The following is a 20,579-nucleotide window of genomic DNA, read 5'->3' on the forward strand; positions in this document are numbered from 1 at the left end:
GGGAGGTTGCCATTTTTTTCCCTTTTTTTTTTTTTGCTCAACCCGCGTTTTGGGTATAAGAAGATGTTCTCTGCGGATATATATCCTTTTGATGTCAATCCATGTCTGATCAGCTAAATGGAGAGGTGAGACCTACTGTCCCTCCGCATTTTAACTTGGTATCTTGGAATGTGGATGGCCTTAATACACCTGTCAAACGTAAAAAGGTTGTGACTCACCTGCGTCGCCTGCACCCAGACATCGTACTATTACAAGAAACGCACTGGAAACAGGGAGAGGAGGGTACACTTCGGGCTAGGTAGATAGGGGAAGGTATTACAGCGTCATATACGTCCAAATCGAGAGGAGTGGCAATATTATTTAATAGAAACTTAAAGTATAATATATTAGAAAAAATAACAGACCCAGAGGGTCGATATCTGTTGCTAGACCTGTCTGTAGAAGGACGAAATTACATGATAGTTAACCTATACGCCCCAAACATATCCCCACACCAATTTTTGGCTAAATTGTCACAGATACTGGCACGTAGGACAGTACACGAACTCATACTTGCGGCCGATTTTAATTCAGTAGATGATCCTAGTGTAGATAAATCTCCATCAGTTAATAGACCGAACACACCCTCATGGCACTATATACAGTCTCTTAAGACGATACAACAACTCTCTGACCCATGGAGACTAATCCATGGTACAGAACACACATACACTCATCTGTCCCGGGCTCATCAATCATTATCTCGGATTGATTTTTTTTAAATTTCAAACTCTCTAATGTTAAGAGCTCGGGGGTCAGAGATACACAAGATATTAATCTCGGATCATGCCCCGGTGTCCTTAGACCTGTGGCATGATTCTTCGGCTTCTAAAGATCGCTTATGGCGATTTCCGGAGCCTTTGGCTAAATCTGAGGAGTTTGGACGGTTCCTTAACATGTCATGGTCCAATTATTTGGACGATAATGTGGAACATTGGCAGGATGTAGTTTTGTTTTGGAGTGCTTTTAAGGCTGTTATGCGAGGCCATGTTATCCAGTATATGTCTAAAATTAGGAGAGAATCCAAAAAACAATACCAGGATTTACATGATACAGAGGCCTCATCGTTCCGACAATATCAAATACATCAGTCCTCAAGTAACCTAGAGGAGTACCTCCAGAATAAGAAACTGTTGGAGTCCCTCCTGTCTGCACAGGCTAGGAATCGTCTAGACTACACTAAATAAATGTATTACAAATGGGGCAATAAGCCTGGCAGACTCCTAGCACTTATGGCTAAACCGTGGACAAGGAGGTCTTTTATTACAACGATCAAAAATCCTTTATCTAATACTACAAACCTGGCTACCAAAGAGATTTTGTCCCATTTTCACACTTATTATACAAATCTCTACCAGCCGATTGATGTGGAGGGGGAACTACAGGAACAGCTATTATCAGAGGCTCAACTACCGGTATTGTCTCAGGATCAGCGAGAGCTATTGTTTAGGGACATTTCAGAAGATGAATTGCGAAAAGTTATAACAGGACTTCTCCCACACAAATCACCTGGACCTGATGGCTTTTCAGGCTCTTATTATAAAACATTGAAAGATAATTTAATACCCACATTAGTAGAATTATTTAATAAGATATTACATGACAAACCAGCCTTTCCTTCATTCACAGATGCGTACACAACATTAATTCCAAAACCAGGCAAAGACCCATTATTAATGGAATCATACCGCCCGATATCACTATTAAATTCAGATTTTAAACTGCTTGCCAAGATAATGGCCAATAGGTTACAAACTATGATGCCCAATTTATTAACCCCACACCAAACAGGATTTGTTCAAGGAAGACATTCTGTTAGAGCCATCCGTATGGCTTTGGCGGCGGTCTTGGTGGCTACAGGTAAAAAAAAAAGGTGCGGTATGTTGCTAAGCCTTGACACGCATAAAGCCTTTGATTCAGTGGCCTGGGCGCATTTATTTGCTGTTTTAGAAAAAAGAGGTTTTGATTATTTATAGAATTAATACGGAAATTTTATTCTCATCCTACTACCACTCTGTTGGTTAACGGGGTTCGTGGGGATCCGATTACAATGTATAGGGGAACCCGCCAGGGATGCACCCTTTCCCCCTTGTTGTTCAACCTGTGTATCGACCCTTTATATTGCATTCTACAGAAATGGTCAGAATTCCGAGGCATAAGGGTGGGGACGGCAGAAATTAAGCTATCTGCCTTCGCGGGTGACCTGCTATTATATATTGATAAACCTGAGTTTTCCCTGGGGAAGATATTGTCTAAACTTTCAGATTTTGGTAAGAGATCAGGATGTGAGGTGAATTTGTCGAAATTGGTGGGCCTTTATCTTCATCCAAAAATACAAGTTCCACGTTGGGGTTCTCATCTACCATTGAGATGGGCTAAGAATAGCATTGACTATTTGGGGATTCAACTACCCAAATTTCCAACTGAATTGTATAAACTTAATTTTTCAAAAGCCATCGTGCAGATAACAGGGGAACTGGAGGGATGGAAGCATTTATGCTTATCCTATATGGGTAGAGCCAATCTAATTAAGATGGTAACTTTCCCAAGGCTGCTATATTTATTCCAAGCTCTCCCCCTTCTATTGACCCAAAGGGATCTTCGACTACTGAACTCTCTCTTCAGAAAATTTATTTGGAAACACAAACGCCCAAGGATTGGGTTAATTAAACTACAGCAAACCAAGGCTAACGGGGGATCAATTTTCCTAATATATTAAACTATAATCATGCAGCAATTTTAAGGTATCTTCGAGATTGGATGCATGACCAAGATCTTTATGCAAATACCTCAATAGAAGGCCAATTTTTGGAAGATAGTAACTTGAGAAGTTTTTTGCATATGCAGGATGCAGAAATCCCGGGACAACCCTCTCTTATGGTCCACTCGTAAGGTGTGGCATATCCTGCGCCACCGTGGTCAGATGAACTCTTATAAGTCGGTATTTCTACCTTTTATAGGAAATCCAGAATTTTAGGGGGGTAGAGCATCATATCCCTTTTACCAGGTTGAATAAAGAGGGATTGAAAAATATAGGTTCCCTTCTCAACCTGACATTAAAACGCACGCTTAATTATCAGGAGGCTCTGGAAAAATTTCCCACTTTTCGTAACCATCCTCTTAATTTTATGCAGGCTAAACATTATGTGACTTCAGTTATTAGATGTTTCTCAGATTTGGATTGGGATAATGTATTTAATACTTTACTCCTCTCGGAACCGGCAACTAAAAATGCAATATCTATTCACTATTCCTTTTTACGAATACCAATACAACATGAGGTGGTGCACACTGGGATGAGTAGGTGGACGCAGGCGATTCCCTCTTTGTCATGTGAGATTCTGATAAAATCTCTTCTCTTATCACGTAATGTACTACCGGCTATCCAATATCAGGAAATGTTTCTGAATATTTTTCATAAAGCATATTTCTCCCCACATAGGCAATATTTAGCGGGTATGTCTTCCTCGGACTCCTGCCCTCGCTGTCAGTCTGATATTGCTAATTTGTACCACTACTTCTGGTCTTGTCCCCTTCTGAGAACCTTTTGGTTGAAAGTGAGAAAATATGCCCTTGAACACCTAGTGAATTATGTGCCATTTACTGATGTGTGGGCTATATTTGGCATACTTCCGGAAGGTCAGCGAGTGGCAAGGGGTTGTGGGCGACTCCTCCTTATCATTAGTGCGGTGGCCCGTAAGGCTATACTTCAGACACGGATTGACACTTCTCCACCAACACTGCGACTTTTTAAAGAAAAGCTTTTCTTTGTATTCAATATGGATTGGATTGAGACTATGTTGGAGAAAGAGAAACGAGCTAAAAATTTTTTCCAAACCTGGGAGAGCTATATTGATACTCTGAGCTTAGTGCAGAGGCATAGAATCCATGATTCATTGAAATTTACCACTTGGTATTGCCTGCGATTGACATCGGGGGATCCTCCGATTAGGTTGAATTAGAGTATTCGATTTTAATCCCAAGGACCACAGCATCCTCTAACACAATGTGTTTTTTTATTTTCGGCTTCGCCCCCTCGCCCCCCCCCCCCCCTCTTTGGGTTCTTGACCCTGTGGTTGCACTCCTTTATAGCTTGGGCTTATGGAACGGCTAAGAGACTCAAGAGGGAGAAATGTAATATAAGTGCAATAAATGTTATAATTGTATATTCAGATGATTTTGGATATAATAGAGATTAATCTGTTTTATTGTAATATTTGAAATTACATTTAAAATAATTAATTAGTTACATAATTAGACACAGACGAAATAAGTAAAATAATGTAAATGTTTATTTCATCTAATGTTCAATCGTTATATGACAACTGACAATTTTGTATGATGTAATTTTATGGTGTTTTAATAAAGAAAAATTTGGAGAAAAAAAAACACATTATTTTGCTCAACTACAATGCTTTCTAGAACAAACATGGCATTGTAAAGAAGTTGCTTAGGAGTCAATGGAGAAGTTTCCCATTGCATCAGGACAAAATAAAAAAAAAATAATAAAAAAAAGGATTTTGGTACTTCCCGGTAAATCCACTTCTCAGTTCCACAGGGGACTCTGGAGCCCAAGACACTGGGGTCTAGATGGTGGTTGAGCCTGGCACTTTAAATAATCTAAATGTGTGACTGGCTCCTCTCCCTCTATGCCCCAGAGATGAAACGGAGAACAGACAGGAAGAAATAGGAGAAGGAAAGCAATAACAATCTGCAGGTAATACAGGCAGTCACACCGAACAATAACATACAAAAAAAACTGCAACAGAACTGGAGCAAAACATTCTAACGGGAAAAACGTAAAGCAGGTAAGCAGCGCTGTGTGGCATCCAGTGTCCCCTGTGGAATCGGAGAAATGGATTTACCGGTAAGTACCAAAATCCTGTCTTCTCCTTCATTCTGTAGGGCAGGGGTGGGGAACCTTTTTCCGCCGATGGCCATTTTCATACACATAACATTATTTGCAGGCCACGCCCCTCCATGTGACATCACATGGGGGCGGGACCACAATCACCGGTGATTACAGCAATGCCCTATAAGGGCAGCGGTGTGACCATCTGAAGCGTCCTAAGGACGCTCCAGGTAGCACTGCTGCATAGATTCTGGCTGCAGGGCGCCATTCTAGGCACCCTGCTAGCCAGATGAGGCTAGCAGAAAAAAGCTCAGTGGGCCAGACCAATGATTATGCGGGCCTTATACTGCCCCCGGGCCTGAGGTTCCCCATCCCTGCTCTAGGGGACACTGGAGCTCAAGACACTGGGAATGTCCCATGGTGTTCCTCCCGGGGGGGAAGGGAAAGAGGAGTGCTGAGAAGCCTTTTGATACCCTACGGCCAACACTAGACTCAGAAGTCAACGTAGCAGCACGACAGAGCTGAGATGCAGAAGCATCTCTGCGTGCAGCCTAAGAAGTACCCACAGAGCGCGTAAAATGTGCCGAAATGGGCACCGGCAGAGAGCTTGCTCTGGCAACATAAGCTTGCTGAATAGCCAGACGGATCCATCTGGACAAAGTCTACTTCGATGCAGGTCAACCCCGCCGGGCTGTATCATAAAGAACAAAATGAGCATAAAATTTGCGTAAGCCTGCTGTACGGAACACGTAGACATGAAGAGCCCTCACCACATCCAAGGAGTGCAAAGCCCCAGAAGAATCCAGGAGAACCGGAAAACAATCGGCTGATCGATGTGGAAGCCAATACCACCTAAGGCAAAAAGGAAGGGCAAGTACAGAAATTCCTCACTTAATGACGAGTCCCGTTCCTACGACCTGGTATTGGTCATTAAGCGAGGACGTATAGTGGCCGGGAAGCAGCAGAACCCAGGCTGAGGGTGACATGTGTCTGTGTGCCCCACAGAGAGCTCCTTCGAGAGCGCGCCGCATCCCTGTCCTTCCTTTCCCTCTTGGGAGGCAAGGTCTCCTGTGTATCCCGCGACACAGACACGGCCCCCTCTCACGGTAGAGTCTGTATTTTTTGTGTATCAGTGCAAGTCACAATTAGCTGGTTGAAGCGACGTTCGTAAGTTCAAATGGTCGCTAAACAGGTAGTTCTGCCCGATCTTCATGAAAAACAAGATAGGGAGAGCGACAAGATAGAGCCTAGAGCCTCCAGCTCGGACACATGCCTAGCCGAAGCCAGAGCCAATAAAAGGACCAGTTTCCAGGTGAGAAACTTTAAATCGACCTCCTCTAAGAGTTCAAAAACTACGGACTGAAGAAAAGAGGATGAGGTTGAGATCCCTCGGAGAAGTAGGCAGAACAAAGGGATGCTGGACTCGTAACACACCCTGAAGAAAAGTTTGAACTTCTGGAAGAAGGGCCAAGCAATGCAGAAAAAAATACAGATAAAAGGTTGAAACCTGCACCTTCAGCGAGCCCAAGCGAAATCCAGCATCTAGACCCTTTTGAAGGAAAAGAAAGAGACAAGGCAAGTGTAAGGAAGAGGTGGAAGAACCACACTCCTCACACAAAACCACATAGGATTTCCAAATGCGATGATAATGGGTAGATGTAACCAGCTTCCAAACTCTGAGCATAGTAGGGATCACAGTCCATGGAATATAATGTTTTCTTAATATGTTGGCCTCAACAGCCATGCCGTCAAACGTAGTCACTGTAGCAGAGATTCTGGAGCCGGCCTGTCCGATATCTATCAAGGCATCATCCAGATAAACAGCAGATTCCTGAATATGCTCGGCTAGAGAGATAAGATCCGCTCACGTAGTATTGGACTTCAGGCAGTCCGCCACTGGTTCGGACCACTTCTCTACTGTCTTGTTAACCCAGGAACCTACCAAGGCCGGTCTGAGTAAGGCGCCGGTAGCAGTATAGATGGACTTGAGAGTAGTCTCCAATTTGTGCTCCAAGCTCTCCTTTAAGGCCATAGCACCCGGAACTGGTAGCATAGTCTTCTTCGAAAGACGAGAGACAGAGGAATCCACCGGTGGAGGCGTTTCCAATTTACTTCTGTTATCTATGGGAAAGGGATAGAGAGAGAGAGAAAGCGCCTGGGGATCTGAAATTTCCTATCTGGGTGCTTCCAGGCTGCCACCAGCTGCTCATTTAACTGGAGAGAAACTGGAAAAGTAACAGTGGACTTTGGTTTCCGAACAAAGAGAAATCCAGCAATTCCGGCATCTCCGAATCCAAAATGTGAAGGACTTTCCGAAACGCCAGGATAAGAGCCTCAATACCTTTTGTAGCCTCAGGTTCCTTTGAGAACACCTCCACGTCCAAATCCCCCAGCATCTCACCTTCCTCCTCCTAAGACGAGTGATCTCAATCTGACTGACTCCTTCTCCGACTGAAGAACCGCTGGAAGGGTTCTTTTCTTAGGAGGCCGACTTACCGCGGCAGAGTGTAAAATGGCGCCGCTCCGTGTGAGCTGGACGCACCAAACAGAAAAAGCTGAACTGTGCGCTCACAGCTCCCCTCTATGGCTGCATCGACTATAAGCCCCGCCCTCTCTAGTCGCTCTGAGCAGCATTAACTCTTTACCCTCAAGCCAGAAATGAACACCGCGGCTCTAAGGGTGCCCCCCCCCCATTACAACCGAACCACTCATTAGTGGTGAAGAACGTAGCTCTGCCAAATATAGAGAGAGCCCTCACCATGGGAGAGCCAAAGGGGGTGGGGGGAACCAAAGTGTGATAGCCACGGCAGCACCGCACTGTCACAAACCCAGCCATAAAAGTCACCACTCCTGCTACTCAGGCGCTGTTGTACTACTTACCCCACTGCTGCGCCCGGGATGCTGGGCTGGGGGGGGGCACAGCAAGGAACGCGTCAGAGGCCACCACCGGCCTTCCATTCACTAAGTTATTTATCAAGCAGTGAAAAACTTAGTTCCCCATGGCAAAAAAAAAGCTCCTACCTATTATTTTATAGGCTGTACTTAATAAATGTTACTTCAAAGCTGATTGGTTACCATGGGCAACTTCTCCACTGGTCCGCTTCACTAAGTTTTTCATTGCTTGATAAATAAATCACAGTCTTCATCTTATAGGCTCCCATTGCACAGAACACGGACTTGTTTAACAAGCTTACATAAGTCCAGCTATTGGATACCGGGACACTGTTCTCTAATCTATAAGCTACATGGGAGACCTCCGTCACCGGAGGGCACAGCTTTGGAATCCAGCTTATTAGAAACTTCTCCCATGCTGGTAACATTATTAAACTACAATCTTTAACCATTTGTTTATGACTTGGTTTTATATGTGCTGAATTCAGCTGAATATTCATTGTTGCTCCTGCTTTTTCAAACTATACATGTTTTTACACTGAAATTGTGATTAAATTAAGTCTATTTTAGAATATTTCCAAAGTCTGTATTATTATCTCTATCATGTTTCAGCACTGTTTAATCTTTCTTGTGCTAGTATATCTTTGAGATCTAATTAGGAAGCTTGACACCCCTCCTCACACCTGCAACAGTTAATCCTCATTTTTCAGCACCTTGGTTTGAAGGCTTCTTCTTTGCTTTGGAGAGCTCATGCCTGTGTCAACTATGGTATGCAGAGATCACTAATAAATCCAGGTAACAGTTTGAATGAGTGTGGTATATTTTGTCAACATTTATAATGTCAACATGGCCATAGAGTCAACATGATTGGCATGTCAACATTGACCATGTCAAAAATCATGTAGTCACTGCTGAAAACGTCCCTGGTCTAGTGGTGACTTACCTGGTCCGGCGGGTTCAGCGGTGTCTCCCAGGTCCATTGGTGGCGTCCTGCGAATTTCAGCAGATCCTGTGGTGCTTCTGGCAAGCATTACTAATCCTTATCCTCCCCTTCCGCAGCCTAACCCAAACCCTTTCCATAGTGCCTAACCCTAACCCTCAGCTGCCGGTCCGTGAAGACTGTCATAGACGGCAGCACAGACGGTGTAATGGTTAGCATTACTGCCTCACAGCACTGAGGTCGTGGGTTCAATTCCCACCACGACTCACTGTGTGGAGTTTGTATATTCTCCCTGTACTTGCATGGGTTTCCTCCGGGTACTCCGGTTTCCTCCCACACTCCAAAAAATATACTGGTAGGTTAATTGGCTACCTACAAAATTAACCATGGTGCGTATGTGTGTGTGCACATGTGGTAGGGAATATAGATTGTAAGCTCTTCTGGGGCAGGGACTGATGTGAATGGCCAAATATTCTCTGTAAAGCGCTGCGGAATATGTGTGCACTATATAAGTAACTGATGATAATAATAATAAAAATAATAATTTCACATGTTGATATTGTGAACATGTCGCCATTTCAACAATGTTGAGAAAATAATTGTCGACATTGTGGTTATGACTACATCCCAGTTGTATTACCTTAGTAATAAAGCTGCCAGAATGTAATCAGTCATGAGTAAATGGCAATACTTTACAGTGAATAATGCAATGTAATTTAGGCCAGTAGTTCCCTGAAGGGGAGGTACAGCCACCTTTTTTGCCTTTGGGGGAAAAGGGGGATGACCTAGGTAGATTTTGAATAATTTTAAATGAATCATTACTGTATTGTAATATTATTTTCCTCCATGGATTGACGGCGCTGGAAATAAGTTTGTGAAACCAAGGGGGAAGTGGCACAAATATTTGTTGAAACCAATAACTTACATTATGTAGCATACATATTACACACCAAAAATATTACACACCAAAAATGCACAACGCACACAGCATGCAATGAATTAAAAATGTCCACCTTTTTATGTAATATTACAAACTTCTGAGGGTGACAAGATAGTTTGGTAATTTGATGGCTTGTGTCTAAAGGTGGGTACACACCTGACAGATATCTGCAGATCGAGTGATCTGCAGATAAATCTGCAGATGATGGTCGTTCATACACACTGAACAGCCATCATCTGTGTCTTGTTGCGGGTCCCAGCGACCAGGGGACGTGTCAGGGACGTGACTCGCCCCCCTCTTCGTGGCTGCCGCTGTGTGTGGTACGGGCGGTCTTGTCTGCAGACATATCTGTCCATCGGCTGTGCAGCACAGCCAATGCGATATGTCGGTGAACGCCGACGTTCACAGACTTATCGCGGGTACACACTGCCCGACGGGCAGCAGATACATCGATACCTTGATCGGCCAAGGTATCTGTCAGTGTGTACCCAGCTTAAGACTATACGCAGTATAGTAGACTGTAATTATGTTCAAGATAGAAATCCACATTTTCAGTTCAGACAGCATTTAGGCAATCAGCTGTACAGAGCCTGTCATGAAAAAATTCTGTCTGCTAATCTAATCTTAAAAAACCCAAACCCTTAGTAGAACGATCATAGAAACCCCATTTAGCAGGATAGAGAATCTACATCGCCCCCTCCCATATGTTAACTGCAACCACTCAAACAGAAGTACAAGCAGCTCAATCACAAGAGAGTCAGCATCACCATCACTAAACATTCACCTATTATAAAGATGGCGAGAGGAGAGTATCACTTGTTTGGTAGTTGGAGTCTATAGTGTAACAAGGGTAAGCTTTATTTTAACCATTTCAGATGCTGGGTTGCATGCATTAGCATATAAAATCATGTTTTACTGGGTAGCAATCGGGAAGCTGACTGCCTAAATACCGGCAGCCGGCTTCCCGACTGTCATATCCTGGCAAGGGTGAAATGCCGGGCGTCTAGATGTAGACGCCCGCATTTCCCCGACGCCGGGAGACCGGCACCCGGCATCCCAATTGTAGTGATGCCGGGCACCGCGAGTGGACAGCCGCGCGGGGGGAGGGTTAGGTTTAGGGCTCCCAGGGGGGACTTAGGGTTAGGCACCCCCCCGGGAGGGTTAGGCTAGGGGGAGGGAGGGTTAGGCACCCCCGGGGGGGACTTAGGGTTAGGCAGCGGGGAAGGGGGTGGTTAGGGTTAGGCACTTGGGGGGGAAGTTAGGGTTAGGCACCCCTAAGGAAGGTTAGGGTTAGGTTAGTAGATACTTACCTATCAACGATCGGGATTTCCAGCGCTGTCGGGCTTCCGCTTCTTCTAACGCTGCTCTTGTCGGGCTGCCGCTGACGGGAATCGAACCGCCGGCAGTATTTCATACCCATTCCATTTTACTTACTCCCTTATATTAACATGGATAGCTGTTTTAGTGTGTGCGATTACAGGGGCTACAGGAGAGGAGGATACCTGCCACATTTTAGTACCCGAGGGGCAAGAGTATGGTTGTGACAGTTCTCCTGGTTTCCCCAACAGGTTTGTGATTTATATAGGAACAAGTTATGAATACTCTGTCCTATTAACTAAATGTCTCACTTGAATAGACTGCCAGCTCTGCATTTATTTTAAATATAGGCTGTCAGTCCTTGTAGAACTCAGAATCCTGTGCACAAAGCATCTCAGCAGACAAGACATGAGGAATTAGAGACTTGTGTGGCACAATGATCACAGGAAAGAACTGTACTGCTCAACACAATGCCATTGTCACAGACACAGTGATTAGTAGTTTCATTAATACGCAGTGCTTTACCTGTACAGGTTTCAATAACCCAACTTTCATAGGGGGACAAAGGTAAACTTGGTGATAAATATTGATCACACATTAACAAGATACCACCAAAATTCATCAGAAAAACTTATTTGCTTATCTGACAGGAACAATAAAATAATTAAACCAAAATGAAAAATGTAGTTTTTGGTACACTTGCTAAGAAACCAAAATGGCGCTTACCTGCTCCACTGTGATCCAAATGCATTTTCTTTGACTGTACACAGTCTAACATCATCTTTTACATTATGTCATACAGCGTATGTGGCCACTGATGCATGTCAGCTCTAAACCATATACACTCAGTTACAGATATCAGTAAGATTGTATCGTATGTCACCGCTTTCCCATAGTCTTATGCTGGGTACACACTGACTGATATATTGGCAGATCAATTGATCGGCCAATAAATCTGCTGCCCGTTGGCAAGTGTGTACCCATGATATGTCGGTGAACGCAGACATCTCTGTCCATCGGCAGGTGTGTACGGGCGGTCTGCAGACCGCCCGTACACACATAGCGGCAGCCGCGGGGAGAGGGGTGAGACACACTTCCTGCCCGCCGGGACACGCCCCTTGGTCGCCGGGACCCGCAGCCAGACACCGTTCAGTATGTATGAACGGCCATCATCTGCAGATATATCTGTACAGTGTGTACCCACCTTAAGTCGTCTGTGGTCATCTGTGTATTTGAACAGAGATAGCTCTTGATTTAAGCAACACTACTCTGGCAGAGAAAGATATGAGGCGGCCTCATTGGCAGGAAAGCACACTGGACACTGTAGAAAGAATAGCTTAGCTTCTTTTGTTCTCTACAGCTGGATAAACACTATATGATATATTGTTCATACAGCCGAACAACAATATATCGGTAGTGCATAAGCCTGTGTGTACAGTAGATTTGTCTTTGAACGACGTTATTTATAGACATATCGCATCGGATATAACAGTACATCAACCGTTGAGTACGAGCGACCCACCCACCGATATATATGATGGCCGCAAGAACTGTCGTCAATGCCGTCACTACTGGTTCCTGTGGCGAGCTGATCCACTGTTCAGATGTTTACCCAGCACTACATTGCAGCTGTAAATTGTAATTATAGCTTTAAAGTTGTTTTTTTTGTATAATTTTAAAGAATAGAACACATTACAAGTTTATCTGAAAACATCAGTTGAGACAGTATTATTAAATAATAATTTGTAATATGAACAAATATTCTCTGTACAGCGCTGCAGAAGATGTGTAAGCTCTATAGCCGCATGAGGCTCTTTCGAGCTTCTAATATGGCTCCCGGCTCGTGGCTCGGCAGACCCCTGTTAGTACTGAGAACGCTGGTCTCTAAAGATATCAGAGACTACAGAAGCCTCTGATCGCTTCAGAGGTCAGTGGTCCCAGTAATGCAGTGCGCAGGTGACGTCATGACGTCACCCGCGATGTGAGGAGCCCGCACGTCTACTGGATCCAGTTAGATCCAGCAGGCGGTGGAAGCAGCAGCAGCGACGGCGGGTCTCGGGAGCCTTGACGGCGTGGAGCGGTGCCAGCATGAAGGGGAGTTTCTTCATAGGGGTGTGGGCGGGAAGGGGGAGTACCTGGGGGCAGTTCCTTAGGGAACACGACTACAGGGAGCATTGCCAGAGGGGCACAACTGCTGGAGGCACTGCTTAATGGGCACAGCTACAGGGGGCATTGCATAATGGGCACAGCTACAGGGGGCATTGCATAATGTGTACAGCTACAGGGGACATTGCATAAGGACCACAGCTACAGGGGGCATTTGCAGAAGGGGCACAACTAGAGAAGGCATTGCTTAATGGGCACAGCTACAGGGGGCATTGCTTAATGGGCACAGCTACATTTTTGCCCGTCTAAGGCACACGCATGCTATCGCTTGACTACATATATTTTTTGGCTCTTTGCCTCTGACTAGTTGGCCACCCCTGGCATAGAGCTATTGGTAAACACTCAGTATTGAATCGGTCTACGACACAGATCCCTTACCAATTGGAATTCTCTTTGCTTTCCCTGTACACAGACTCCTCATTCATTGATGCATACTGGGCCCAAGTTAAGCAACGGCTCTTCAACGTCATTACTCTTGCCTTGATGTCCAGCCATGACTCTTCTTCCAAGTATATATTGGACACCTTCAGGATGTTGCACTGTGGAACAATAAAATGCGGTCAGATACAAGTTCAAGAAGGAAATGTAAAGCTGGACAATATTACACTACAATTTACCTTTCACACAATTCAATAAAATGACTTCCCATAGTAGGTTTTGGTCTGGTTGCCCCAAGATACAGCACAGCAGCAGTATTTATATGCATTAATAAGCAGAAGCGCCATCACTCAAACAATACACTGGTGAAAAGGAAGGGGGCGCTACAAATACATTCATTCACATTCTGCTCTCATTACAATATAAACAGATGCATAGAGACAATTTCGGTGGGCGTTCCTGGGAGGTAAAGTGGTGGTGGCTACTCAAACGCAAACGTGTCGCGAGAATCGCCGCCAGCGTCTGTGTCCAGAGACACAATTGCAATGGTATGTTCTGACGGACATACTGAGCAACCATAGGGCTGTTCTAATGTCCGATGGTGCGATCGATGTGTGTTCGATGATGAGACTTTTTATGCACAGCGGTGAATTAGAGAGCGTGTGTCTCCGGGCGTCTCAATAGGAAGCCCATCAGCTGCCGCATTAGCATAAGATTCGCAGTCGTGCTGCACAAAAAGATGCAATCGCGGCTTAAACTGCGTCCACCTCTAAATAAGGCCCTTAGTGAGGTGAGGTACTGTAACCCAGGACTGTAACTGTGGACAAGTAGGAACCTGTGTTTAGTACGATTACTTTATTCACACTTGTTTATAGAATGCCGTTTAAACCAGGATGAAAACAAATAAAACACAACATACTAAACATATAGTGAAAAGGTCATTTCACCAACAGTAAAGAGCGACCATCAGGATACAGTGGATGAATACAGGTCTATGCCAGGAGGAACATTAATGGCAGCTACACAGCAGCCTTTTCCTTTCAATAAAAACCAATGCTATCACTGAGAGAATGGAGTGGATCATTAATCTCATTGCTTCACCATGAATATTCATTTAGCTCACAAAATGGCTTCCTATTGTGTGTAAAGGGCAAGACTTTAAACCCATGACAATTGTGTAGAGTTGTGCAGTTAGTTATGCATGCATAGCCCAATAACCTAGTGCTTTCACATTACCTAAATGGCAAAATAAATAACGCTCTGGGAAGCAAATAGACCAACTTAGGCAAAGCAATAAAAATGCAAACATATTGGAGTGTACCCAACACATCTAGCAATTTGTCAGCATGACATGGTCACCACAAGGAGCATGACAAATGGTAGAAGATCACAGACACAGATTAATAGATGCCAGTAAAACAGGTTGGACTTAGAGCATGAAATATCATATCCTTCACTATTAAAATTGTGCCATCAGTTATACACATACTTGTCAATGTATGAAAACAATTTCCAGAGACACCTGAAGGTGAAACTGTATGTTATGGAGACTCGTACTTCATCCAAAACAAAAAGACGTTGTATGGGACAGTTGATTAGTATAAAAAAAAAAAAGCAAAACAATAAAATAAAACAGAGACAAAGGTACGTTCTCAGTAAAGACGGGTATCCACTACCCGACAGTGTAGAGACTGAACGATAACGATATCGCATGTTCGGGTGTTGGGCGATGTCGGCAACGACCAGCGCGAACGGGCATCGCTGGACGTTTACGACATTTTGCTGCCCAATCTGTGCACGATTAATGGACGGCTGAACGATAACGATATAGTTATCGTTCAGTCGTCCATTAATATCGAGTAGTGGATACGCACCTTAAGATATTCAGCTCAGATACCTAAAGGAAGCAGTTTACCATCAAAGCTTTTAATCATAACTACAGTATTTACTCTAGTAGGCTATCGTTTGGGGCTGTGCCTAGCCTGAGACTGTAACGTAAATCATCCTTTACAAAAAAAAAAAAATCCAGAAACATTTGTATTAAAGTTGTGTGCATTTTGAAAAACAAATATTGTATTTGTAAACAATATTAGGTCTACCAACAAAGTAAATACTAACTTTGCAATTCAAATTAGAAAATGTCTTAGCCTTTGCCTCATTATAGGTACAGCACTGCTATTATGTTACTTTTAGACAATGCAACCGAAGGATTTCCTAAACTAACAAACACTAGAAGCTGATATTTTCTGTTTGACCCATATCAGTAGCAGTTTACCCAATAAATGCAAGACGTGGACTATGGCCCTCATTCAGAGCCGGACGCTCTTTGTGAGCGCTCGCTCTGAATCAGGGTGGGTTTTTTTTGATTTTTTTACCCCCCCGCCTCCAGACTGCTTGCTTTAGCGACTATCGTGACCATCGGGCTTGCGATGAAACCCATGTGGTAAGGACTCATCCCTCATCCACCGCAAGCCCCAGTGAACTTCCAGCTCTATTAAAGCAGGAAGTTCACTACTGACAAACGCCTCCGTTTGTCCAGCCACCCCCACTGCACGCCTACAAAACGGGGCGAGCTGTCAATCACAATCGACAGCCGCCCCGTCTTTTAGTGAGACCCGCAGCGAGTAAAAATTCACTCGCTACGGGGCTCGCACGTGCGCACTGCCCGGCCATCGATCCGCTTGCAAGCGCTATGTGCTCGTGAGAGGGTCTGAATCAGGCCCTATATCTTTAGCCTTTTGTGGTAGCCACAGTAGGAAGATGAATTAAAAATTAAATATTTTTGCAATTAAGTGGGCCAAACAGGGAGGGATGCGGGGCTGACTGTTGCAATGGGGGGGGGGGGGGGGTGTCATGCTGATCACCGAGGCCCCTGTGCCTGGGAAACAACAGTGGATAATCTCAAATGAGAGGTTATGAAATGCTAACCTAATGACCACTAACTTGAGCACTACACACATGGGGGGGAAATTCAACTAGCCGTGGTAATTTACTGCGCGCTAACTCATCCCCCGGGGCTATTGTTATTATCTGCGTCCAAAAAATTATAAAAGGCCAATTGCATTCCCCCCATTGTCTTAAACAAAACAGATTAGTAATGGTAAATGAAACACTAGATAAAGGGGTCAATCCTATTATGTGGGAAGGGTGTGAGTTGCCGTTGCAACGGCATCAAAACGCCGGCAACGGACCGGCACTTCGCACCCTTTGCGGGCCACTGTGATCCCGAATTCACAGTGTTTTGCTCGCAGCCCTACGGGGCTGCAAGCAAAATTCAGCGAATCCAGGCTGCCGTAAAGTAAGCCCATTGCCGCGATGACTTGCGCCGGCGAGATCATCGCAGCTAATAGGATTGACCCCAAAGTGTTGGTTTAGTGGGGGAACCTCATGCCACTGCAAATTTTTTATTATTATTATTATTTTTCGATTTGCGAAAACAAAAGAAGTCTCTCTATATTCATTGATATATCACTGTTATAATTGGTTTTCAGATGTAGTCCCTCTAGGGAAGAAAATGCAGTACATATCAGAGTGATGTGTACATGCGCAGCACTTACTAAAGCCTGAGAAAAATGATGCACATCACACAAAAGAAGTTACAAACTATAGAAACAGCAAAAGGAATTCAAAAGCAAGGAAATGTACAGTGATCAATGTGTGCCATTAGAATGTACTGAGTCCATTGATTTTTCAAGGTCTTTAGCACAAAGCACTAAACTTTAATGAAATACACCCCACTTTCTCTCCAAAAAGGTTCCATCTATGAGTACTGCCCTTTTCTGATCTTCAAGCTAGTTTTGTCATTATGGAACAATGCGTCGTTTCAAATAAACCACGGTAAGTGGAAAGAGGGAGTGTCGAGTATTAAACATATTATTCTAGTCTGCTAATTATTTGTGTGAAAACACTTTAATGTAGAGACCTGTAAAAGAAATTACAGGTATGCATTATTTATAATACACAGGTCCTCCTGTTTAGCTAATTAAATATTTAAAGTGAATTTGCAAGTTGAACTTGGGAACTGTTACTTTCAGAAGTTAGTATTTGTATTGTCTCTTATAAGCCTTGTGTTGCCAAAGGGAAAAGAAAAAACTAATGATTTTTGTGTGTTTGATTGATCCATCTGTCTGTCTGTCCACATGCACTCGGTAACCAAGTCCAACCCACATGCAGCACATGACTTATCTTAAGGTCCCTACACACTACATGATATTGTTAACAATTTGGCCTATTCGAACGCATTGGAACGACAAATCGTTAACAATATCGTGCAGTGCGTATGCACTATATCGTGCAGTGTGCAGTCGTCAGTCGCATTGTATGATCCTTTGACCATGCAGTCCAATCAGACGATGCGGCTGACAACCTCATGCAGCACTTTGCGGCGGGGGCTGGCGTATCGGGCACCGAATTGTCCCGTGTGTACGGACCGCCCGATATGTCCGCCCGTCGGCGGGGGGTCGTGTGACGCATCGCTGGGTACACACGTTGTTTAGTGTGTATATAGCATTAGTCTGGATATGTTAAAAGAACATGTCAGTTTTTGATTTAAAACACTGTTACATATAGTGCCTTTAGTCATATGGAGGTGTTGAAACAACTGTAGACAACCTGATGGTCAGCGCTCATTCCCAGTCAGCCATCTCCCTTTGTCACAGTTCTTAAATCAGAGGAACTATATGCAGTAAGATGTTTGGAAGCAAACGTTGTGCTACATGCTGCCCAACTGATAAGCAAAGATCTGGTTATTTTTATTTAGGTCTGTGGTATTTTTTTGAACCTTCCTGTTTTTAAAGAATATATAGCAAAAAAGCAATATGTAAGTAACATTTTAACTCCAAAGTGACATGTTCTCCTCAAGCTATAGAAATAGAGGTCGCTTATGACTTTCACCTACAGATGTGTCTTCATACATCGATCCTCAATACACCACACAGTGCGACTTGCCTGGCATGAGTAAGCCGCCAGGTCCTGTGCTACGCTGCTCAGCATCGGGCGTCTTTTTCTGCTGAAAATTAGTCTAAGTTACAGTGTGACGCGACTAGCACGCACCAGCAGACTGAGCTGATTGATTTGATATGTGACACTTGTATAAATGTGTGCACCTGATAAGGTATATGAAGCACAACGGAACTCGGAACGAAAAAAGCTGTGGCTGCTGCATCTAAGCATTTCGTATACAGATTCCGAGATTCAGTCGCACACAGATATACAAGAGTCACATATTACATTAAGCAGCACAGTCTGCTGATGCGTCCTCATTGTGACTGACGCAATTTCGGCAAATAAAACGCAAAAAAGACGCCCAGCACAGTCTGCTGATGCGTCCTCATTGTGACTGACGCAATTTCGGCAAATAAAACGCAAAAAAGACGCCCAGCACTAGCAGAGTCTCACAGCAACTGGCAAGCCGAGGGGGGATTTTTAGCGTGACTGCAGCAAAGATGCTTAAGGACACATCTGTACGTTTTCACCATCCACAGTCCTTTGTCAGAAAATACATGAGCCAAACAGTAGAGGTTATAGATCAAGAAATACAGAAGGAGGAAGAATGGAATGGGCAGAAAGTGAAAAAAAATGGCTCTAGTACAGCATTAGTCCACATACAGTAAAGTCACCGGGTTGCAACCATTGCCTTAATTGAAAGTGACTGTTTTTTGTTCTGTTTGGCAAAGTAGGGTGCCCACTGAAATATTGTGGTGTTGCTACATAGGCTGCATCAATAAAAAGAAGATTCACTGTGATCTTGCTGGTGTTTGTCCCATTATATGATTCAGACTTGCAAGAACCTATTTATTGGCTTTGAGCAGTTATACCATTTTAACAGGAGCGTTTAACTCTTTAGAAATAAAAACTTGCAGTTCTTCAGGACTTAAACTTTTGCAAACACAACTCAAGTGCATATACCCAATTATCACTGGTAAATAACAATACATAAGAAAAACAACTCTTTACCGGTGTACAGTACATTAGTATTCCGAAATACTCCAGACATGTCACTCTGCTCTGTATCAATTTATGTATTCCTCAAATATCATAATCAAATGTTTTGTAATACTGCTGGATGGAAGGTGCTTTCTAAATGCAAATTGTTTCTATGTGTGACCTGATGAAATACGAGATGTGGAAAAAATAATCTGTATTCATCCTTGTAATTAGACTCGAGGATTAATAGTTAAGCAATGATGAAAGCTGACCGACTGCTGTTAGCGCTTGATATTCATATGCACTCAATGACCTTAACAAATGATGGTGAGGTCATGCAAATGTTTAAAGATTTATGCAAACTGCTTAGTCCTCAATCTGATTCCCTTTACTGCTAAAAGCTAAGTAAATTATCTGCCCATTCCATGATTCATTTGGAGCTGCATCCAGCTGGTTATAGCCTATTTAAATTGATAGCAGCCTCCGTTTGCCAACTGTTGCATGCAAGACATCGACAAGCAAAACTTGCCGATTAGTATCGGCATATCCCCTACCTTGAAAATCCACTTTCACTGGACTGATGTAGCATGAAAGAAAAAGTCAAACAGAAATTGTATGCCTGCACTACATTGTACAGTTGTTTCTATTTACATATTAAGAGAGACTGATCTCCTAATAAATTCTATATGCAACAGACAAATTATACACAACGTGTAAGCAGAGATATATTAGAAGGTGAAAACACTTAAAATAAATATATATATATATTAGGAACAAAGGAAGAGGTATGACATACATCCCAACATTGGCGTGGAGCATTTGTAGACAGAACGCGTGGCAACGTCACAGAGCGGGCACCTCTGTGTCATTGAGCTTTTGTGCCCACACCCTCAGGATGTGCTTAGCGCTGAAAAGCACTAGGGTCCCTTTATCTGCCTCCAATCCCCCTCTAATCACCCCTTAATTGCCGCAGACGTGAGAGACCAGTTCACTGCTGGTTTGCTTTACAGACCAGCAGTGAATAAACATACTAGGGACAATCAGAACTGTCCCGCTTAGATCAGGATAGCTAGAAGCTTCGGTAAGAATGCATCACATACCAAATATATTGGATTGTTAGGAACAGATGG

General features: G+C 43.7%; 1 protein-coding gene across 4 annotated transcripts in view; it reads right to left on the reverse strand.

The window, feature by feature from the left end:
• PRELID2 (PRELI domain containing 2) overlaps window positions 1-20,579 on the reverse strand; it is a 104,930-nt gene that overhangs the window by 30,292 nt on the left and 54,059 nt on the right. For all 4 annotated transcript variants that reach the window (XM_088443980.1, XM_088443982.1, XM_088443981.1 and 1 more), the window contains one exon: window positions 13,525-13,685. In XM_088443980.1, coding sequence (XP_088300106.1) covers window positions 13,525-13,685 — 161 coding nt within the window. The remainder of the gene's footprint in view (window positions 1-13,524; window positions 13,686-20,579) is intronic.

The sequence above is a fragment of the Taudactylus pleione genome, unplaced genomic scaffold (assembly GCF_031769625.1).
Source record: "Taudactylus pleione unplaced genomic scaffold, aTauple2 ptg000342l, whole genome shotgun sequence".
In the NCBI taxonomy this organism is placed as follows: domain Eukaryota; kingdom Metazoa; phylum Chordata; class Amphibia; order Anura; family Myobatrachidae; genus Taudactylus; species Taudactylus pleione.